This window comes from Chanodichthys erythropterus, chromosome 19 (assembly GCF_024489055.1).
Source record: "Chanodichthys erythropterus isolate Z2021 chromosome 19, ASM2448905v1, whole genome shotgun sequence".
Lineage (NCBI taxonomy): Eukaryota > Metazoa > Chordata > Actinopteri > Cypriniformes > Xenocyprididae > Chanodichthys > Chanodichthys erythropterus.
Genome location: NC_090239.1, coordinates 3,494,565 through 3,519,671, shown reverse-complemented (window position 1 = coordinate 3,519,671; position 25,107 = coordinate 3,494,565). Strand labels below are relative to the sequence as shown.

General features: G+C 33.6%; 1 protein-coding gene across 8 annotated transcripts in view; it reads right to left on the bottom strand.

Moving 5' to 3' along the window:
* Positions 1-25,107, bottom strand: part of dock1 (dedicator of cytokinesis 1) — a 273,581-nt gene that overhangs the window by 209,291 nt on the left and 39,183 nt on the right. For 2 of the 8 annotated variants that reach the window (XM_067368773.1, XM_067368774.1), the window contains exons 5-17: positions 24,481-24,577; positions 23,509-23,657; positions 20,910-21,045; positions 18,719-18,769; positions 18,014-18,171; positions 16,588-16,669; positions 14,353-14,488; positions 11,232-11,304; positions 8,839-8,978; positions 5,023-5,148; positions 4,350-4,474; positions 3,028-3,126; positions 1,949-2,021 (exon numbers count right to left, since the gene is read on the bottom strand). In XM_067368773.1, coding sequence (XP_067224874.1) covers positions 1,949-2,021; positions 3,028-3,126; positions 4,350-4,474; positions 5,023-5,148; positions 8,839-8,978; positions 11,232-11,304; positions 14,353-14,488; positions 16,588-16,669; positions 18,014-18,171; positions 18,719-18,769; positions 20,910-21,045; positions 23,509-23,657; positions 24,481-24,577 — 1,445 coding nt within the window. The remainder of the gene's footprint in view (positions 1-1,948; positions 2,022-3,027; positions 3,127-4,349; positions 4,475-5,022; positions 5,149-8,838; positions 8,979-11,231; positions 11,305-14,352; positions 14,489-16,587; positions 16,670-18,013; positions 18,172-18,718; positions 18,770-20,909; positions 21,046-23,508; positions 23,658-24,480; positions 24,578-25,107) is intronic. The other 6 variants (XM_067368776.1, XM_067368778.1, XM_067368775.1 and 3 more) reach the window with 3 other exon arrangements.

The following is a 25,107-nucleotide window of genomic DNA, read 5'->3' as shown; positions in this document are numbered from 1 at the left end:
AAAAATCATTAAATTAAATTAAATTAAATTAAATTAAATTAAAATTAAATTAATGGATATAGTGCAGCTATGTAGTTGCTTGAGCATTAGTCTATTAACAATTTATGTGCCCATTATACTGTCAATATACACTGATCTTTCTTTTGGGTTTGGCATAACTTTTAAGTGGTATATGTATATATATATATATATATATATATATATATATATAATAACTACATAGCTGCACTAAATCCATTAATTTAATTTAATTTAATTTAATTTAATTTAATTTAATTTAATTTAATTTAATTTAATTTAATTTAATTTAATTTAATTTAATTTAATTTAATGATTTTTTATTTTTTTTTATTTTTAGTCTCTAGCTGTTTACCAATTAAAAACAATTTAAAAAAATTCCTATTGGTTTTCAGATACCTGAAATAATTAGTAACGGTATTAAAAATAAATAAATAAAATTAAATAAAATACAATTAAAATAATAAAATTAAAAAAATAAAATATTAAATAAAATAAAGTGCAATACAAATAAAAAATACAAAATGAAACAAACAAAATATAAAATAAATATAAAAATGAAATAAAATTAAATTAAATAAAAAAAGATAAAATAAAATATAAAATAAAATAAAATAAAATAAAAAAAAGAAATAAAATAAAATATGGATTTTAAGGATTTTTGAAAATAGGCTCATTTTCCAATTCCCCTAGAATTAAACAGTTGAGTTTTACTGTTTTCGAATCCATTCAGCTCATCTCCGGGTCTGGCGGTACCACTTTTAGCATAGCTTAGCATAGTTCATTGAATCTGATTAGACCGTTAGCATTTCGCTCACAAATAACCAAAGAGTTTAGATATTTTTCCTATTTAAAACTTGACTCTTCTGTAGTTAAATCGTGTACTAAGACTGACGGAAAATTAAAAGTTGCTATTTTCTAGGCCGCTATGGTTAGGAACTATACTCTCACTACGGCATAATAATCAGGGAACTTTGCTGCCTTACCATGGGTGCAGCAGGCGCAATGATATTATGCAGTGGCTGTGACCCCCTGCTTGCACAGGGAACGTTCCTTGCAACCAAGGAGACATTTGTGGGAGACGCTGCGTAATATCATTGCGCCTGCTGCAGCCATGATACGGCAGCAAAGTTGTGTACTAAGACCAAAGTTACGTCGGTCTTAGTACACAATGTAACTACAGAAGAGTCAAGTTTTAAATATGAAAAATATTGAAACTTTTTGGTAATTTTTGAATGGTCTAATCAGATTCAATGATCTATGCCAAGTTATGCTAAAAGTGGTACTGCCAGACCTGGAGATCGGCTGAATGGATTTGAAAACAGTAAAACTCAACTATTTAACTCTAGGAGAGTTGGAAAATTAGCCTATTTTCAAAAAATGTGAAGTGTTCCTTTAAAGTGCAGCTATGCAGTTGCTTGAGCATTCTGGGTAGTTGTCAGGTTGATCTATGCAGTTGCTGCTGTGTTCGGAATGTTTTTAGTGAATTCTGATTGGTTGATTTTGAGCTATAATTCCATGTCTATAGAAAAAAAAACGCTAAGAGCTGAGCTGTGCATCAGTCTGAACTCTGGAATCTGGTGTTCAAATAACTACATTTGAGCAACAGTAAAGCCAAGCACCGCTAATGCACACTTAACAGCCTATTCAATAATAGCAGACACATTCAGATGCAAATGGCTCTGTCATAGTCAAAGTTATTTTTATAACCCACTGAGTTATAAAGAAAAAGAATGTGAGAATATTTAAAGAGGTGTGAAGCACGACACCACCAGTGGAAAGTGCTGCTGTCTAGCACATGCTGTGACCTCAACCACACTTCAGCTTTACTAGAGTGAATTTCCAGGCAGCAGGTAAGCCACACGCTGATTAAACAGCTCCGAAAGCGCTCGTATGTAAACTCTGCAGTGTGAAGATGTGCTGAACTCACAGTCCTGAGACGATCTGTGTTTGAATGTAAACCGCAGGTGACTCCTGTTGACGTCTTCAATTGGGATGGCGACCTGCAACAAAGAATATCACAAACAAGATGGATCTCACACATACATAAGATGAGCTCAGGAAGAGACTAAGACATGGGGGGGAAAGAAACCTTAAAAGGTGGTTCAACCTAGTGGTTGAAATGGGTACTGCAGTTCAAATTCAAAATATTGTTCGCCCCGCCCCCTCCTCCTCAGGATCGACGCTCTCGCGGGTTGCCAGTTTGAAGACAGGCAACAGGAGTGACATTGGAAGGTGAGGTGGCTTACACACTAAGATAATTAGTTGATTTATTGATTTATGATGAGTTGATATCGCGTTTTAATATGCTCCAGTTCATAGAGATTTTTAGAGGGATGCTGAGACTTTTTAGGTCGGGTAGAAACTGCAATCTCTGACCCAGTTTGTTCACTGGCTTCCGTGGCTGCAATTCGCTGCATGCGTTTTCTACCTACTGGCAACCCGGGGTGGAGAAATACTATTGGGTAAATTAGCAACGTGCGGTTTGCACAGACAGAAACAAAAACAGAAATTCCGACACGGAACGCAAATTTCAAAGTAAAATAACTGGCTGTAGCAATGGTTTTCAGAGAAATGAGTATGTGAATTGAACATGTTTAATAAATATCTGCAAACATATTATGGTATTTTTATGCTTTAGTACAGTAAAAACTTACATAGAGCCCCTTTAAAGGTCTTGAATATTAATGTGGATCAAAAGAGTCACCTAAGCAGGGTGTGACCTTTACATTGAACTTTAATCTTCATTATTCAAACTCTCTTTATTTTTAAAATTTTAAACATTTAAAAGGGTCAAATCATGCTTTTTTTCCCTTTGAGGTCTAATTATAAATGTTAATATACATATTTTGCGCACTAAAGCTAGTGAAAAACATGCACTCCAAATTGCACACCTAAAAATTCCCAGAACACATTTGTTCTGAGCATGTTGACACTAGGGCGAGTCAAATGAATTAATCTTCTCTTATTTTAGTATACATTAGATCTGACAGTATAAGTGATGCTCACCTTGAAGGTTTCAAACCAGCGTGGCTGTTTGACCTGGTAGTAGATGACTGATTTGTACTCCAGAATGCCTTCATCTCCAGCACCAGGAAAGATCACGTTCTAGACGGCAAAGAAGAAAACCCAAAGTAGAGTGTATTTAGTATTACATTTGTTGGTTTTTAGATTATATTAAAAACAGCTGTTAAAAAGAGAAGGAACCCAAGGCCATTATGATAATCACTTTGTCACTGTGCATTCGCACCAGTTAGTAAAAAAAACAATTTGTTGCACAGAATTTAATTTAATCTGACTCCCTGCCAAGTTCAAGTTAACTGAGAACAGAAGTGGCAGATCCGAGATATGAAATATTAAAAACAAGTTTTATTCTACCTGCTGGTGAACATAAGGTGCCCATATGCTCTGAGGAGCAAAAAATTGCATGCAATATTTTTTTGTGAGGGTCATGCATTTAACACACACAGTGTCACATATCTGGCCTGTCAAAGCCTGACAAACACACACACACGCTACAGCTGACAGGCACCAATTATGAGAAATAAGTGGCGAGCCGCTGTACGCAGGGCGAGACAGTCTTTCTTTCTCACAAACAGGCAGTCTATGTGGGCAGTAAAAGAGCACAAAGCAGGGGTGGAAGGTGTGAAATAAAAAATAATAAAAAAGGCAAGAAATAAAAAAAGCATCAAAAGAAACAAAATGTCCTAGAGTAACAGCTTTGGTCATGGTCACCAATGATCTATTAATAGCTTCAGATTGTGGTTCTCTCTCCATCCTCATCCTTCTGGATCTATCAATCACAACCTTTTACTCAAGCATCTTGAAACTGTCTTTGGTTTTTCTGAGACTGTTAGAACCTGGTATAAATCTCTCTGATTGCCACCAGTTTGTTTTTATGAGTGGTTCCAGGTCTGAGATTGGCTCTGTTCCTACTGGTGTCCCCCAGGGTTCAATTTTAGGCCCCTTACTTTTTAGTATTTACAGTATACATTTCATCTTGGATTGCTCTTAACGTCTTAAAATATATCTATATTTATTATATCAAGTAGTTCCACTTCAAAAAGGACAAAAGCTCAGTTTAAAAACTTTTATTATATACATATATTGCTTTGAAATGTTTAAATCTCTTTCGGCGTGATATGCAACTATGCTTTACATAGACAGTGATTTTATTCTTGTGTCTTTTATTAAATTATTTTTCATTAAAAAAAGTAATCAACATCAACAGTAATCTAAATTATCCCTAAAAAATATTGTCTATTGAGTTTCAGTAATATTTAATCATGAACATTCATTATAATGCATGTCACACACATCGACTACATTACCTCGAGTTTCTTTCCATCTTCATCATGTACAGACATGGTGACCTCCACGTTCTTGGGTGTTGTCTTACTGCCTTTATCAAAATCCCCCTGAACCAGCGTCACGTAAATGTCATTACGAACATCACCTGAAAAAACATGCAGGTCATTCATTAACAGAATATATGCTCTACAGCTAAAAACACCCAGTTTGGAATACAGATCTTAGCCTTTTGTATGAAAATGCACAAAAGTAGCTAAAACAAGTGGTACTTGCACATTCAAAGGTCATCTTTAGGGTGGTCGCTTACTCTTATTTTATACCTGAGTAAAATAAAACTAAATTTGTTTTTTTGCCCACTATTCCCACCTATGAATTTGAACAGGCAGTTTTTGCAGCTTTACCTGTAAGTCTTCTAAAAGTAAATTCCACATGTGAAATGAGTATCAAAAATGGCAAAAAAAATCTGTGAAACTCTTGCGAAAACTCAGTGAGGGAAAATATAGTCAATGTTGTTGATATGTAAATGTGGTTAGACATATGCTAAAGTGCATCATGACGAGTTCTGCAGCTTAGTTTTCATGAATGGTCTGAGTGGACTTTTCATTGTCAATGTCATATTTTCTCTTATTCAGAAATGTTTTCCATGATCTAACGTAAATACATTCACAGAAGCTACAGTTTGATGATGGATACCTGGCATGATGATTTCTGGGAAGCCCATTTTGCGAGCGACTGCGGTGGAACGGTCCACCAGGTGAGGGAAATCTTTACGAATCTGATGAATATCACCTGGAAGCAACTTCAGTGTAACCCACAAACCTGGGGACCAAAGGAAAAGAGTGGAATTAAACACACACACACACTGTCTCCAGGACTGACACACACAGAAACACTTCCTATCTGTGCTTAATAGCTCAGAGGAACTTAACTAATTTTAAAATCTCATTAATGATCTACAAAAAATAATTAAGAACACTGGATTAGTTTAATGGCTGAGAAAACAATCTGCAGGAAGCAGAGTGATTGTTATTTAATGTGTAGGTGCAGAGATTATAGGATTGTGCTGTGAATATTTTATACTAAAACATTAAAGATTAAATTGAGCAATCTGAGCAAATAACATGAGCTGTTCAGAATAATGATGAAAAACGACTGTGGATGTACTTATAAAACCCTATAAAGAAAAATTATCAGGTCATACTTCACATCAAATTCAAATTCAAATTCAAAAAAAAAAAAAAAAAAAAAAAGCTAAAATTATATTTTCTTATGACCATTAAGATGTTTTTGCACTGAAGTTAATGACAATTAAGCAAATTTTATCCTCAAGATCTCATTACTGTAATGTAAAATAAATCTAATTCCCTATACTGAAAAAGTTTAGTCTATAAACTAAATATAAATTTAAATAAAGTACAAATTAATATTTTAAGTATGATTTGCTAAATTAAATAGCAAAAAATATAACAAATAAGTTAATTTTTAAAATAAAGTATACATTAGCGTTTGTATAATAAATAAATAAACATTTTAAGTATACATGATAGTATTTGTTGTACCGAATTTAAAAGTTAAAGGGTTAGTTCACCCAAAAATGAAAATTCTCTCATTAATTACTCACCCTCTTGTCGTTTCACACCCGTAAGACCTTCATTCATCTTCGGAACACAAATTAAGATATTTTAGTTGAAATCCGATGGCTCCGTGAGGCCTTCATAGGGAGCAATGACACTTCCTCTCTCAAGATCCATAAAGGTACTAAAAACATATTTAAATCGGTTCATGTGTGTACAGTGGTTCAATATTAATATTATAAAGCGACGAGAAAATTTTTGGTGCGCCAAAAAAACAAAATAACGACTTATTTAGTGATGGCCGATTTCAAAACAATGCTTCAGGAAGCATCGGATCATAAATCAGTGTGTCGTCAAACTGCCAACGGCTGAAATCACGTGACTTTGGCGCTCCGAACAGCTGATTCGACACACTGATTCATTTATGATCTGATGCTTCCTGAAGCAGTGTTTTGAAATCGGCCATCACTAAATAAGTATTCTCGTCGCTTTATAATATAAATATTGAACCACTGTACTCACATGAACTGATTTAAATATATGTTTTAGTACCTTTATGGATCTTGAGAGAGGGAATGTCATTGCTGTCAATGCAGGCCTCACTGAGCCATCGGATTTCAACTAAAATATCTTAATTTGTGTTCCGAAGATAAACGAAGATCTTACGGGTGTGGGACGGCATGAGGGTGAGTAATAAATGAGAGAATTTTCATTTTTGGGTGAACTAACCCTTTAAGCTGATTTTAATTACAAAAGAAAATAACTGAAATATATAAATGTTTAAATTTTAAGTATGCATAGCATTAGGTAAAATACTTAAATGTATCATGCTAATCTCTGAGGGATCTCAGGAAGGTTGTATTTGTGGTGATGGATTGTGATGTGATGTGACACCAGTGCATCCATACAGCCGTGTGTCGTAACATATTCAGTTCCCATTCACCTCAGCATGAACAAATTCTCATGCTTGATAAACCCCGTTCAACTTCAATTAATTTTGCTCAATAACTTTGTCATTTGTAAGATTCAGGCCCCTTTAGATTGTGAAACTCTCTTGGCAGGAAATCTGACACATAGTTTGATCTTATCTGGGACAGGACCGGTCTCGATCTCCACAGATCCGTTTTTAAATTCCCATATTTTTAACTTCTCACGCTTAAACTAGGCCACAAAATTAAGCTGCAGTTCAATAAAACCAGTCAAATAACCATCCTAGCTTTCTTTCAACCAGGAATATTCATTTACCATACATATATAATTTTTTACCAATTACTGTAGGTTAAGATACGGCATAAGAGAAAACCTTGGGTAATGTGGGGACCCATGAAATTTGTTTTATTTTTCCCAAATTTCATTATTTTCCACTTTAATTATTCTTGACTCAGTTGTAATGGTTATGTTAAAATGCAGTATGCCTAATTAATTGAAATCATTCAACTTAACAAAATTTAAAAGTTTAGGGCCCTGTGAAATCAATTTTATTTTTTCACAAATTATATGTTTTTATTTTTCACAAATTCTGTTTTCAGATTTTGTTATTACATTTTAGTGGTATAATTAAAATAATAATCAAACCGCATGTCCAATCAACTGAATTAATTAAAGGTGCCGTAGAACGTGTTTTCAAAAGATGTAATACAAGTCTAAGGTGTCCCCTGAATGTGTCTGTGAAGTTTCAGCTCAAAATACCCCATAGATTTTTTTTTTTTTATTCATTTTTTTAACTGCCTATTTTGTGGCATCATTAAATATGCGCCGATTCAGGCTGCGGCCCCTTTAAATTCCTGTGATCCCCGCCCCCTGAGCTCGCGACTGCCTAAAACAGCATAAACAAAGTTCACACAGCTAATATAACCCTCAAAATGGATCTTTACAAAGTGTTCGTCATGCAGAATGTCTAATCGCATAAGTACAGTGTTTATTTGGATGTTTACATTTGATTCTGAGTTTGATGGTGCTTCGTGGCTAAAGCTGACATTACACACTGTTGGAGAGATTTATAAAGAATGAAGTTGTGTTTATGAATTATACAGACTGCAAGTGTCTTGTCTCCGTGAATACAGTAAGAAACGATGGTAACTTTAACCATATTTAACAGTACATTAGCAACAAGCTAACGAAACATTTAGAAAGACAATTTACAAATATCACTAAAAATATCATGTAATCATGGATCATGTCAGTTATTATTGCTCCATCTGCCATTTTTCACTATTGTTCTTGCTTGCTTACCAAGTCTGATGATTCAGCTGTGCACAGATCCAGATAATAATTAATACTGCCTGCCCTTGTCTAATGCCTTGAACATGAGCTGGCATATGCAAATATTGGGGTCATACATATTAATGATCCCGACTGTTACGTAACAGACGGTGTTATGTTGAGATTCGCCTGTTCTTCGGAGGTCTTTTTAACAAATGAGATTTATATAAGAAGGAGGAAACAATGGAGTTTGAGACTCACTGTATGTCATTTCCATGTACTGAACTCTTGTTATTCAACTATGCTAAATTCATGCTAAGGGCACCTTTAAACTAACAATTCAATAAACATATTTTACAATAATAGCGCATTATGATTTTTTTTTTAGAAATTGTTTTCCATTTATTTATTTATTTATTTATTTTTCAGATTTTTGATTTAATACAAATTTATTATCAAAAAGGGTGGTCATCTATACATCTATATCTCTCTCTCTCTCTCTCTCTCTCTCTCTCTCTCTCTCTCTCTCTCTCTCTCTCTCTCTCTCTCTCTCTCTCTCTCTCTCTCTCTATATATATATATATATATATATGTGTGTGTGTAAAAGCATAAACTATTATTTTAATTAATATTTTAAAATGTAAGCAACTTATTAAAGTTCTGCTTCACAGAAATCACAGAGCTTTAGCATAATGTTCACTACAGTGCAGGCTTTTGACCCAGTGACCTTTACCTTGACCTTTGTGATTGACCTCTTTGGCAGCGATGACCTTGTTGATGACAGTCTGGAGGAAGTCGTTCTCGCCCGCCACCCTGGGTGAAAAACGGGAGATGTTCAGCTGCCTGTGGCGAATGGCGTCATCCAACGCTAGCCTGGAGTTCACACGCGACAGGCAACACGCCAACGGAGAGAAGAGAGAAAGAGAGAGAAGGAAGGAAGAGAAAAAGAAGAGAAGAGTAGTAGCCACAGAGAGCCAGGTAAGGGTGGACATGAGCAGAAGGAAAAGAGAGAAGAGATGGATGAAGAAAGCGAAAGGGGGAGAGAGAGAGAGGGAAGACACCAAACAGTGATACAGATACCATGACAGGGACAAAAGCCATTTTTGTTAGCAAACAGTAATGCGGGATGGGTGACAGGAGAGACACAGAGAGATGCTGTAATTTAAGTGATGACCCTCCATCTCACCCAAACACAGATGAAGCCTGAAGCAAGTTACTCTGAGTCTACAAAAGACACATTAGCTCTGGTCCAAAACCTAGTAGGCTGCCTATCTACACTGCATTTTAAAAGGCATCAGAGGTGCACGACAGATGCAAAGTCATATCTAACAGGCAGAAATGTTATTATACCTTTTAATATGCCTCAAACAAGAAATAATAATAATAATAATAAATGCATTCAAGATGGTGGACAAGCTAAATGAATATTGATTAGAAATTAAACATATTTAAAAAATACATTTGTATTTATATTTGATACAATACAACAAAATAATGACATGATATTAAATATGCATTAAATGATTATTATTTGTAATAACCACATTCAATTTAATTAAAATATTCCTTTATTATTATTATTATTATTATTATTATTATTATTATTATTATTATTATTATTATTATTATTATTATTATTAAATATGTTATATTATATATAACATTGTAGAATAATCTTTTTTTATATTATATATAATATTGTAGAATCATTTTATAAAAATGCACAAAATATATTTATTATAATCACCTGGCTAATGTATTATCATTATCATTTATTATTTATTATTTATTATTATATAATGTAAAATTATTTAATTTAAAAACAATAAAAAATATATTTATAAGTATCTGGCAAAAGTATAATAATAAATAATAATAATAATATAATAATATATTATATATAACATTGTAAAATAATCCTTTTTTATATTATATATGATATTGTAGAATTATTTTATTGAAAATGCATGAAATATATTTATTATAATCACCTGGCTAATGTATTTTTTTATTATTATGTATTATTATTAATTATTAATTATTAATTATTATTATTATTATTAAATAGTAATGATAATAACTGACTTGCTATTTGTCGCTGCCATTCCAAATCAGATACTTACGAGGTAAAAGGTAGCTGTCTATGTAGGCAGCTGAAGACAGCAGGATAGCTCAAATGGGTTTTGGAACAGAGCTAATCTGAAGTCACAAATAAGCTGCTACAAAGCAAAAACCTCCCTAAAGTGAGAGCATCCATTTTAAAACAATGAACTCTTCCATTCCTCTGTGAGTGACCCAGCTAGACTGTGAGAGTGGCAAAGCAGAGAAAGACTGAAGTATAGTCTTATTTAATGACAGAATGAACGAGTGAGTGAGTGAGTGACTGACTGTGAGGCACGTATGGCTCCCTACAGAATCAGAGTGTGTGTAAAGTGTTGTTTTCAAAGAATAAATACACAGAGCATTGAGATGATACAGCAGAAATCAGGAAAACAGACACAAACAAACTTACACTCAAATTAACCTTCATATGCCACAAAATAAAAAGGCATGACTACACAATACTTCATTAACTACCTTACTCACTAACCCGGAGTCAGACATCGAAATGTGAACCAATTCAAATCAAAAACATGAACTCAGAAATCCCTTTTTTATTAATAAATTATTAAAATGTGCAGAAAGTCTGCTTTCTGTTTTTCGCCTGTTTTTTCTGTTTTGTTTTGTTTTGTTTTGACTTTTGCTAGTGCTCTGTTGCAAACTTTATAAGTGTGCTTGAGCACTTAATTTATATTTTAAAGGCTCAATTATGGTTTGGTATTTCTCTGTAATGTAGAACAATGTTAGCAATTTTACACATAATAGTATTTTTTCTCAGCCCTGAAACAAACTATTTTCTGAACATAAAGAAAAAGGAATTATTTAAATAATTAATTGTAAGCAAATTAAAAGTAAACAATAAATAAATAAATCAAACAAAAACACTAGTATTGGTATCAACAACTGATTTAAATGCACGTGTATTAAACAAAAAGCTTCTATTTAGATGGTTTTCTAGGTTTTGCGATAGTCATTATGTTCATTTCCATAAAGGCTGCAGTGTTGATGTGATGAAGTCATACTCACGGCTGGAAGGGAATGAAGTGTTGCTTGTCCTCATCGTCCATCTTGCCTGTGATGATGTCTGTGACGTCCATTACTGCAGAGAGAAGAATGAGAAGAGAATAATATCAGCAGAGAAAAAGCCTGGGAAAACATGATGTCTCAACAACTCTGGGTGAATCTCATGAAGATAAGAAATAACCAGCTCATATTTCATCCCAAAATCAAAAGAGAAAACAATGAATTGAAGCTTTTTGGGGGGGGGATTGTAGTGACATTATTTGCCATTTACTGTACACACACTGTCCCATTCACATTTCAAAATTCTAAAATTCTATTTGTTTCTAATACCAAATTTTCATTACTATAATCCAAAACACTGAGTACTTAAATTGTATTAGAGTACATTTGTAAAAAAATTAAAATTAAAATAAATAAAAGTAAAAATTCAAATAAAAATTAAAATTATTTAAAATAAAATTAATTATAAAAATAATTAAAAATAAAATAAAATAAAATAAAAAATAAATAAAATAAAATAATAAAATAAAATAAAATAAAATAAAATAAAATAAAATAAAATAAAATAAAATAAAATAAAATAAAATAAAATAAAATAAAATAAAATAAAATAAAATAAAATAAAATAAAATAAAATAAAATAAAATAAAAAATAAAATAAAATAAAAAATAAAATAAAATAAAATAAAATAAAATAAAAATTTTAAAAAATCATCGTAGTTAGCATAGAATTTAATTAATACAATTAGTTTTATTACTGTATGACTTTCCTTCCCCCTACAAAACAGAAATGAAAATTTTGAGGTGTAAGAAAAAAATGCAATCCCAGATCTTATTGTTCTAAAAAGGCTTTGTTTTCTTTATGCAAAATGTTTTTTTCTGGTTGTAATGGGACCTAAATTTTTCTCTCTGAGATTCTTCTCATCATTGTAAAACTCTGTATTAAAAAAAAAAAAAAAAAAAAAAAACAACACAGTAAAGCAGAATAGAAACAATCATGGAAGTTTAAATTTGTGTTTTATAAGGTGAGAGCAGCAAAAACTTTCTAGATAAGCTGTCAACCAGCAGCTATTACTGAGTGAACACATAAACATCGCCTCTAAATGGCCATTTGGCCTCATGTGCAGGAGTGGCCGAGCTGAGATTGGGTTTACCGCAGGCAACAGGAAACTGATGAGCCATAATGGAAGTGTTGGCTTGTCTCTGAATGTGACACATTAAAGGTGACATTGCACATACAGGTCCTGCCTCTACCTGCCTGACCCACATACAGACTAACGGCCATACAGAATGAGAGAGAGAGAGAGATAGGCTTTCCCACTTCAAAAACCGTTTGATGTTGAAACCAAAGGCTGCATGTCTCCTCTTATTCTCCTGTTCAGCCTTATTTATTTATTTACAACAGAAAAACAGATTTCTCTTTTTCCCATTGCGACTAAAGCACCAAGTTCACAACAGGAGAAACCTTTTGTGCACAATAGCAGATTTTTGGGTGGTTGTTTACTGGCACAAGGTCAAAAGTTGCTTAATAAAATAATATCACATCTATTCTCAAGACATCAGGAAACATTCATAAACTGAACTGGACACAATGCATTGTAATGCACTGGACACTGAAGTTGAACCCAAGGTGTCAGGGATTAGCAACAGTAATGGTGATAAGCAGACACAAATATTAGGGTAAAATACATTATTAGGGTCACTTAACTCCAAGACTTCTACTGTATACTGTAATTGTAGTGGTAATAAAACAATATTTATCTACAGGCAGAAAAAACACTTTGATTGTAGCCATATTAGTGGAAAGGCCTTTGTTTTGAATGCATTAAAAATGTATGAATTCAGTGAGATTGGTGCGTTCCATTTTCTATGTGATGTTGTGTGTCACCTTCTCTATTCACATACAGCAAAGCTTATATGCAATATATTTTTCCAGTTGATTACACACAAGGCTTGAACAACTGTGTCTGTATGCAATCACTCAAATAATGACAAATAAAAATACAGATTCCAAAACAGAACACCTGCTCTCCATAATTTAAAACAAAACAAGACAAAGACCCTTACATTAAACAGACAAAATATATTTGCATTTATAGTTAAACTTTGGGAACTTAGTATTAACTATCATTGTCAATAAAAAAATAAAAAATAAAATACAAAAAATAGATTACATTTTATTTTTATTTAAAATAATAAAAATAAAATATAATAAAAATAAAAAAATAATAATTTTAATTTTTAAAATTAAAATAAAAGTAAAAAATTAAATTAAATTAAAAAGTAAAAATAATTATAATAATAATTAAAATTAAATTTTAATATTAATGTTAAATTTTTAATTTGTATTATATTTTATAAAATATTTTATACTTTATTTTATTATATCATTTTTCCTTTAATTTTAAAATAAAATAAAATAAAGAAATAAAAAATTACAAATAAAATAAAATAAAATAAAATAAAATAAAATAAAATAAAATAAAATAAAAAGTTGGTGTTGATCATCAAGTAGAGTTTGCCAATAGCAACAATAAGGTCCTTAAATCACTTTGGATAAAAGGATCTGCCAAATAAATAAATAAATAAATAAATAAAAAAATAAAAAAATAAAATAAAATAAAAATAAACCTTCATTATAATGTGTAAGAAACACAAGAAATTTAAAATTATTTCATGTTCATAATAAGTCCGTTATAAAATAAAGAAATAAAAAAATAAAATAAAATAAAATAAAATAAAATAAAATAAAAAATAAAATAAAATAAAATAAAATAAAAAATAAAATAAAATAAAATAAAATAAAATAAAATAAAATAAAATAAAATAAAATAAAATAAAATAAAATAAAATAAAATAAAATAAAATAAAATAAAATAAAATAAAATAAATAAAATAAAATAAAATAAAATAAAATAAAATAAAATAAAATAAAATAAAATAAAATAAAATAAAATAAAATAAAATAAATAGTTGGTGTTGATCATCAAGTAGGGTTTGCCAATAGCAACAATAAGGTCCTTAAATCACTTTGGATAAAAGGATCTGCCAAATGAATCAAAGTTCATTTGGCAGATGCAAGTGCATTGAGTTTTATGTGTGAAAACAGAAAGTGAGGCACTACCTGCCACACCGAAGGGTCTGCGGAGGCCAGATGTTAATTTCTTAGTGTTGTTATCTCTGAGCTCCATTCGGCCAACTCGAACGATCTGACAAACAAAACTGATTTTCTCCCTCTTCAGGTCTTCACTCCCCAGATCCTGTAGAGAAACACACAAACATAAGTGTAAAAACACACACACACACAAAAACATGCACAAGCACTTGCACAATCATGTACTAAAATGCCCCATATCATTTTGAGCCCCCAAGCACTAATGGCCATGCACCAGGTGTTTCTGCCTACAACCATCTAGTTAAAATCAAACTTGTTAGTTTAGCAACTATCCAGGAAGCCAATGATTGATCCACGGATTCGGCCGGTGTACACAGGCTGTTAGTACAGCGTCCGGGTGAAGGGTAAATTGTTTCGAGCAGCGTTTGATTGGGGGCAGCAACTCATTCCCCACTGGGGGTTTCTGCAGAGAGCAGAGGATTCTGGGAAAACAAACTGACCCACAACAGCCCAGCATCCATTAAAGAAATGACCTCTAGCAAATGAGAACAGCTCTCATATGTGGGTGCATATATGTACCTACATGCACACACAACAATGCATACACTCTATAATTATTAATTACGTACATGCAAATACACAAAATACAAATGCATGCAATTAAAAAAAAAAATAAAAAATCACAAACAAACATGCTTCATAATCATAAAAATGATTTCATGTTCATAAGTCGCTTCCCAGTAAAATAAAATAAAATAAAATAAAATTTAAAAAATAAATAAAAAATAAATAAAAAATAAATAAATAAATAAATAAATAAATAAATAAATAAATAAATAAATAAATAAATAAATAAATAAAATAAAAATAAACCTTCATTATAATGTGTAAGAAACACAAGAAATTTAAAAATTATTTCATGTTCATAATAAGTCCATTTCCAGCATAGAAAATTGGTTTTCCTGTGTTGAAGTGCAAGCAGATGCAAACACATGTACTTGGACACACACAATACGTGCAACAATGCAAGCCAGGCATCGTCTCCAGTGAGCTTCCTTATCCGCTCCTCTAACGACCGTTAGCTCATTACCCTTTACAGCGTTAATGATGATGCCGCTTTCTCCAACACTTTAATTACCAATTCTAAAACACGACTGATGAACACGAATTAAAGTGTCACCCAATAATACCGTGATTACTCATTAAGGAACAATGCAAGAGACGGGAACAGACGAATGGAATCAAGCCGTAACAAAGTCATTTACATGACGATGTTTTCAGGAATGAGTTGGTAATGAAGCAGCGCATCAGCACAGGACGACACATTTGAGTGTTCAAATCAAACAATTAGATCATGTATGTGAAGGGTTTTTACGTGTGGCCTAGCGGTTTGCCTACATGCCCAAATTAGCCTTGTTCTAAAACCTAGTTAGGTGACCAGCTAGTCATTTTAAAACATGCCATTATCATACAACCACTTTTTTGGACAAAATTTTGTTCAGCTAGTCAAGTCTTATATGTGATTTTGCTCATTTTGTGTGATGCACAATGAGCAATAACTAAGTTAATTTATTTAAGTTAATATAGGCATTTATGTCAATACATTTCCGTTTTAGAGGTGGCATTAGAAAGTAGCTACAAAGACTATAGAATAACACAAGACGCGTCACTCGTACCGTTTTGAATGGGAGAAAGTGCAACACGCAATATGGCGGAATAAGTCCCGCCTTCTAAATAAGAGCCAATTGCCGATTGGTAAAGTCATTGCGTCACTGCAGCAGCCGTTAGAAGCTCCGGTTCCTATAGAAACAGTCAGACGCGCGTCTCCGAAATGAGAGACAAGAGACGCGCATTTAGGACTGCGCATGCACATTAGCTTGATCCAGCCTGAAAAATACCACTTTTGTGTCATGATTCGAGCATTTAGAAACAAAATTTATGAGACCGCTGTTGTCATGAACAATATGAAATTTAATCGAAAGCTTGGCAAACAGCTTTGGAGAATTTGATGTTTCCCCATTCAAAGAGACAGGAGCTGCACTTGAATGCCCAAGAGGCGTTTCAAAGATGGATGCCGAGTGAAATGACTTGTATTAAAGGGACTTTGGTAACCATCAATGAGCCATGGTGCTCATGTGGGTGATTTCAATCTGGTCGTCATCATGTCCCAAAACCATTTCTCCATCTCTCCATGACAATCTTGAACAAAAAGTGTCAAAAGTAAAAGCCCAAAATAATACATACCGTGAACACAGCACGCAGGTTATGCAGCTGATCGATGTCTTTCACCAAACCTGAGCTGGACCAGCGCACAAGATAGTTTTCACTGGAAGAAAATTCAAAAGTAAGTAACAGATATTAAAGGCTTAAATCACCCAAAAATTTAAATGATCCCATAATTTACTCACCCTCAAGCCGTCCTAGGTGTATCTTCTTTCAGATGAAAACAACCAGAGACATATTTAAATATATCCTTGCTTTAGAATGGTTGTGAATGGGGCGCCACATTTTGAATTAAAAAGTGCATCCATCCATAATAAAAGTAATCCATACGGCTACAGGGGCTTAATAAAAGGCCTTCTGAAGTGAAACGATGGGTTTTTGTAAGAAAAATATCCATATTTAAAACCTTATTAACTATAATGACTAGCTTTCGGCAGTCGGCCATACACATTGATTTGCGACGGAAGAGTAACCTCTGACCCGACTCATGATGCAATGACGAACGCAGAAGTGCAGAGGATAGAGCAAAACAAAACACCAGGCACAAATTAGAAGTCTAAAGCTTACTAAGTTTACGATACTCCTACATTAAAACTGACTTGCAGTGTGCGTATGGTCGTCAGCCGGAAGTTAAGTACTGAATTTGAATTTATAAAGTTTTAAATATGGATATTTTTCTTACAAAAACACCTCGTTTCTCTTCAGAAGGCCTTTATTAACCCCCTGGAGTCATATGGATTACTTTTATAATGGATGGATGAACTTTTTTTTTTTTGCTTCAAAATTTGGCCCCCCATTCACTGCCATTATAAAGCTTTGAGGAGCAAGGATATTTTGAAATATATCTCCGATGGTGTTCATCTGAAAGAAGATAGTCATATACACCTGGATGGCTTGAGGGTGAGTAAATCATGGGGTAATTTTCATTTTCAGGTGAACTATCCCTTTAATGGCATTACTATTACTACAAACCTTCCCCCTATAGCTCAGATGGTAGATCACAGTGCTGGTAATGTCAAGATAATAGGATTGATTCCCAGTGAACGCATATATTGATAAATGCACAGCTTTAATGCATGTAAGACACTTTGGATAAATGCAAATGTAAATGTCTTTCTCTGTGGACACAATCAAGTATAATACAATGATCATTCACTGCTGAAACAAACCATTGAGAATTGTGTGCATGGTACAAACACTGTGGTTGATTTACTACTGAGGATGTGAAACATCATGGGTACTGGACTAGACTATTGTCAAATTATTAAAATTATGATTTTAAAAAATGTATTAATAATTATATTAGTAATATTATTTGTATAACAATTAAATATAATAATAAAAGCTATAATTACTAAAAAAAAATGCTAAAATTACTTTAAAAAGCTTTAAACTCTAAACAAAGTACCATTTGACAGCTATGCTTAGGACTGATATGTGCACTGACCTGATAAACTTGGACTCAATGGGATCATATAGTGACATCAGCACTTCTGCATCTTCTCCGATTTTGCACACGACATTCTTGAGCGTGACGAACAAGGCAAACGAGGGTGTGGAGGCAAACTTCGCCTGCCTGCTCAAATCCAAGTTCTGCTTCTGAGACTGAAAAATAAATAAATGCATAAAAACTATGGTAATTAATCTTTCAAATGTGCTTTGAGTCAAAGTCAGCAAGACTAATTACACAGGCGTTAATCACTTTCAGCCTCAAGGAATTTATGGGCCTTTTTACACCTGGTCACTTCATTAATTTTCTCTGATCGGATAGCCATCCGAATGTGAAAAGACCAGGTGTAAATGTCCTCTGAAACACTTTCAAGACGGATTTAAATCTGTTCACTCTTAGGAGGTGCTGAGACACATTCTAGACGAAACTGGCCAAGTGTAAATGCAAATGGTTGTTGAAACCACATATGTAAATGTTACTCCTCCCAAAAATGCTAAATAAACAGCTGCGAGCGTGTTATAGGCTATATGGCATGTTATAGCTAGATATGACAGTACTAATGTATTGCGCATCGGCACAGATGAGTAGAGTATCTCTTCAGCAAGCCGGCGTGCAAACTGCCACAAATGAAACTGAAAGTAAGTCGCAGACGCTCAAAACACAATCATCTTCATTAAAAGTAGTAAGACTAAATTATCTTACCAGTGCTGATTCTGCTCTCTCTCCTATTGCGGTTTTTGATCTTGAAATTAGCTGATGATAAATAAAATGCAGCTCATACTGTATCTGTTGCTTTCATTGACATGAACTCCGATAAATTTTCATATAACACGGGAATTGAAGATCAGATATATATTAATTTTGCGGAGATACATTTATGCAGGCAAGTGTAAATGGAATCAATGAACAAATCAGACAGCTATCCAAACAGTAAAAACACATGATGTGGCCAGGTGTAAACAGGCCCTTTATCACTTAAGCAGTTTGTATCTGGTGAAAGAGACTCAAGGACAGTGAACATCTGGGTAGGGTCACCAGTGCTCAAAATGTCACCTTGTCATACAGGTTTGGAACAACATGAGTCTGAATAAATGACAGAATTTTCAACTTTATGGGTGAACAGTTTCATCATTGTATTAGGATCTTAAATGAAAACTTCTGGCTCAAGGGAAGCACCTGCTCAGTTCGAAACATGGTGAATAACACTCACTGTGACTCATCTAAAGGCACTACAGTGATTCAACAGTTATTAGAGAGGCGTTGCGAGAACACACAGGTCAAACGGAGATGTTAACCTCATAGACTGTACATAAGTATGTTTGAGGATTTCACACTTCAGTCTTAAGAAGCTCTGACTCACGTAACACAAGAGCTGAGTGATATCAAATATTCACAATATATTTCAATGTTTTTGTTGACAATAAGAAACATCATAGACATTTAGTTGATTTTGAGCATTTAACCATTATGTTAATGAAGACTGCAATAATAAAATTAATGAGAAAAGGTGTCTGAATAACCTTTTGGTTCCAAATGTATCAATTTTACTGGTAATCCACAATATGAAGAATTTTTGGGTATAATATTATGTCACAGTTTACTTTATTTAGCTATCCTCACTTACATCAATGAACTATAATGTCCTGCACCCACCAGTAAAAAATATACCAAATTTATATTTATATTTATATTTATATATATATATACACACACACACACACACACACACACACACACAATATATATGCCAAATTATATATAAGTGACAAAATATATATATTGTGCATGCATATATAATATAATATAATATAATATAATATAATATAATATAATATAATATAATATAATATAATATAATATAATATAATATAATATAATATAATATAATATAATATAATATAATATAATATAATATAATATAATATAATATAATATAATATAATATAATATAATATAATATAATATAATATAATATAATATAATATAATATAATATAATATAATATAATATAATATAATATAATATAATATAATATATGCATGCACAATATATATATATTTTGTCACATATATAATTTTGCATTTTATACCACATATCGCTGTAGTATATAGGTGCATTTATTTGAAATTTTTACATTGTTATAATTTCATATTTAATCTACCAATCAATGCAGAAACAACATAAAGACATTAATGGCATCTTATTCCTACTGCTGTCTATTAAAAAGTTCTAAGTTTTAATCTCTATCTATCTATCTATCTATCTATCTATCTATCTATCTATCTATCTATCTATCTATCTATCTATCTATCTATCTATCTATCTATCTATCTATCTATCTATCTATCTATCTATCTATCTATCTATCTCATATATATATATACACATACACATCCATCTTTTTTTTTTTTCGTAAGTCTATTGAATCTTGTCAAAAGGCTGAAAAATATTGAGACTTTTTTCCCACCCAGCCATGTGTCACATTGAGCCCCACAGCAAGATAGGAAGTGAGATGGTTCACTCTCATGCTCTCTGTTCCCGTGTCAACTCTCACACGTCAGTGATGGTGTTTGAGAGCTGCGGTCAGGGACTTTTTTATGTGGTTTAGTGGTTGTGCTTGACAAAGTAGTCACATCTACATATAAATGTGAAGTAACAGTTATAATTAAAGGTGTTCATTAAACATCACAGCGGGTGGTGACCAAAATAACACTGCAAAACGCAGAGTTGATGTGAGTGTGATGTCTGCTCTGAGGCCTTCCAATTTCACAACCCAACACCACCAAACAAACACATTTAAATATATCAATCTAAATATACCACAAACTTGAAAAAAAAAAACAGCATGTATTTATTGTGCCATGAAGGAATAAATACGTCTAACATAGTTTACCTTTTCCTCTTGAATGCGAGCTTCAATCTGCTTGGACGCGGCTTCATGCGCTCGGAACAGATTGATAGTGCTGGTCAGGTCAGGATCCAGAATATTCCCATCTTTATCTCTCACCACCAGATCTAGGTCTAAATACCTGCCAAGCACACACAAAAACACAGTAAGAAACATTTTAAAACAGACTTGGTTGAAATATTTGGACGAAAACCTCTGCTAAACGAATAAATGGAAATGGAAAAATGTCAATGTGCATTAAAAATGTGTGTAACAGAAAAAGAAACTGAGTTGATTTTCAAGAAATGCAAGTGATACTTAGTATAAAAGTGACAACCATGACGCAAGAGTGCTTCCATGCATTGCTAAGGTGTCCTAAATGGTTTTAAGCATGTTGAAATGTGGTTCCTAGTGTGTTCATTAGGGTTTCCAGGGCATTGCTAGGTTGTTTCGATGAATTTCTGGGGTTGCCGGATGGATTGCCCTCTTTATGTAAAAATAAAGACCTTTCACCTAACAAAGTTGAGAAAGACAGAGACTTGAACTGAAAACAGTTGTACATGTGTGAGTCACTTTTTGACCACAGCAGTTCTATCATCTCATCTGTATACCCGCTTCCTCCTACAGCTAAACACTAAAGTTAAAGGTGCAATAGGTGATTCCTTAGAGAAACATTTTGTTATACTGTTTGAAAGTCTCCCGATATCCTAATAGCAATCATTATGTCTAAACTGTCTAAATGCATTTTTATAAATATATATCATCTGTGGAAGGCGTAGGACCATAAAATGTTCAACCAAGTATTATATTCAATTGTACTAAAATAATATGATGTCCAAGCATGTCAACAGCGTATGTTTTGGCCTCATTTTGGCTGCCTGAGATTCTCCACTTTGATGTTGAGCAACCCAAGTGTGAGCTGTTAAAGCTCCGCCCCCTTCTGAAAAGGGGGCCGGAGGCAGAAGCTCATTTGCATTTAAAGGGGCACACAATAGGGGCAAATTTGACAAGCTGGGGCCCGTTCTTCGTATGTTGCTTATTACATCCGAGAACAAATGACACATCCAAGATGATATCATCGTGCTAATCATGATCCGGCTAATTGGGTTCTTCGAACACACCTGTTGTGTATGATTAGTATCGCTGGATTGAGTTATCTGAGATAATTGCGCGTTCATGTGTTGGCTTAAAAGGGGATATGTATCGATAGTAGAAACATTGATCAGCAATGCAGCGATTGGCTGGTGTCAAGACGGCAACGTAATGACATCATAGAATGAGAAAAGACACCTGATGAAAAACTTTACGAATTTCTAGACATTTATAAGGAAACAGCCAAGCGAATAAATGACAGAAGAACGACATAAATGTTAGATAAATGAAATGTGCACTTTTTTTTTTTTTTTTTTTTTTTTTTTTTTTTTTACATGATTACCCAATTATTTAGGCTATATTCACAATTTCTATTATTTGTACATTCAATTTTTTATTTCAATGTTGTAATTAGTAACGAATTTACCTTTGAAGCATATTTGACAGCATTAATTAAAAAGTTTCTTAAGGATCAAGATCAAGTTATCTGCATCTCCTGCGCTTCATCAAGCCACTCCCATAATATATGTCGCGGTTCAAATCGTTCAAATGCACAAATGCATGTATGGCATAGACATCTGTACATCATGTGTGTAAAACTCCAATAAAAAATATTACGCAATTATTCCCTCACGAATGAATCTCTCACAGAGTAAAACTGTCGGTGTCTATATTATGACACTACACGGCATTGTAGTGTTATTTGCAAATTTATTTTTAAATCATTATTATTGTCCCTGGTTTACATTAGGGTACTCTTGTGGGAAAGTAGCAGAGGCTGGGACAGACTTTAAACATCACCTCTGCTTAAAAAGATGCAATCTAATCCTGTTTACATGAAATAAGCCTGCTCCCGAGCAGGTTTGAGCTTACGGACCTGTTGCTATGACAGCAAGTCTAGGATGAGCTTCGAAGAACCAAACGATCCAAGATAATGCCAAATCGTCAACAATCAAATCCAGCTAACTGAGTTAGTGACGTACGAAGAACGGGCCCCTGTAATAAATGATCTGTGGGGTATTTTGAGCTGAAACTTCACAGACACATTCTGGAGACACCAGAGACTTATATTACATCTTGTGAAAAGGAGCATAATAGGTCCCATTTAAGTTATCACAAAGAGATCACAAAAAAATAGCTTACTTCCACATTGCAAAAGGAGATGGACCCTTACTGGCATGTTTCATTGTTTGCCAGGCAAAAATCATCAGACAGCATCAACATTTAATACTTTAAGTTAAGGAACACACCACACACCACTGATTAACAATCTTTTTCTTTTACTCAAATGAGAGCGGATAAAACATCCGAAGGGCTGAAAAACTTTCACAATGACCCTTCAAAGCCAAAACAGGCCCTGAATAAAAATGAAGAGCAATACAACGCTCTCATTAAAATTTTGATTTTATGTAACGGACCGCAGTCGTGACTTCCATCTCATGCGCTCCCAGTTCTAACATAACCCAATCAGAATGACTCAGCAGCTTGTGTTTGTGTGTGTGTGTGTTCATACTTGTTTCCGTAGTCCATCTTGGAGGTGACTTTCTGTTTGAGCTCCGACATCTCATCCTGCGGGAGCGTGCCGGACAGGATCTGGGAGCGCCACTCGATCAAGTCATAGATCATGTCTCGGACCGTGTTGAACATCTCACGCTTGTCACCCTGTTGGAAACAAAAAGTCTGTTTAAAACCCTGCAATGCGTGTTAATTAATTTGTCAAAGCTCATTCTGCGGCGTAAAGGCGCGAGGCTCCTAATCACTGCAGACAAAGAGCCCTAGAGTGTCATATTGCTTACTTATGCAATTTAAAGGGTTTACAAACTGTCAATGAGACTCTTTTTGGAAAATATTAAAAACAAATTTTAATTTTTAATTTGTACATCAGCTTTCCAACATCACGCCTGAGGCGAAGGGGATCAGATTTATTAGAGAAAATTGCAATGTTGCAGTGTGTCACAGCAGATGAATGTTTGCGCTATGAACAGTGACGTGTTTGTCATCAAAATGCTTTGTCGCTAAATTGATGATGTCAGTGATGACTATGTGTATGCAATGATGCTGATCTCCATGTCTGAAAATGCATATTTCCCTATTATACACTATAGTATGCAAAAGCAGCATGTTAAATGAGTAGGATGTCCAACAGTATTCATAAAAAGTCACTAAAAATACCCAGATGAGTAATTATACCAAGATGTTGAAGTGTGCATCCGATGAGGTCATGGGAGAAGATTTGTAATTAGCAGAGAAGTGATGCAACTGATATCACAGATCACATGACAATGCCATCATAGCCAGATTGCATTTATACTATACATGCATACTTTTGTTTGTGACAAAGCCAGCATCCAACGCTAATTTCATGGTGAAAACACAGGTTAAACTCTTTGTGTAATGGAAAAATGCTTACTTTTAAGTGTGTAGAGTATGTAAGTTTTGGGATATAATACCACATCTTGAGATAAATTTCAAAATGCAGGATTACCACATATAGGTCCCTCCATATTGTCGCCCATTCGCGCAGCGTAGTCGTGACCTCATGAACCAGAGGAAGCTCAGTAGGAATGACCGTCTCCTTTTGTCTAAGACAAAAAGGAAAAAGTGTGAAAGCAAAAAATTAAGATAAACATAGGCAGCACAGAGTTTTTCAAAGAATATCACTTGTGTGGGAAACAATAGGGTGTTTAACTGCATCTCACTCTATTCACATCAGTAATTCCAGCTTAATACAGGCTTCTGAGGTCCCTGAGTCATTCAGATCCCTTCATACCAATGAAAACTAATTACCAGCATCAGTCATCAAAACAGCTGTTATGAAATCTGAGCTGGGCTTTGCTCTCGATTCCAATTACTCTCTCTCACACTCACACACACACACACACTCACACACACACTCTCACTCATGCGTATTATATTCCTGAAACACACTCGAAAATCCATTTCGGGCTCTAAAATCTCCTATTAGGCTGGCACTGGGCTGTTGGAACGCTAACTTGTTTTAGTAAGATGTCTATGGGAAGGACGTTGTTAACTGCGCTGAGGCTGGACTCAGGGACCAATGCTGATATAATCAGACCAATAACAGAAGTAACATGATCTTCAGATGTAGCAA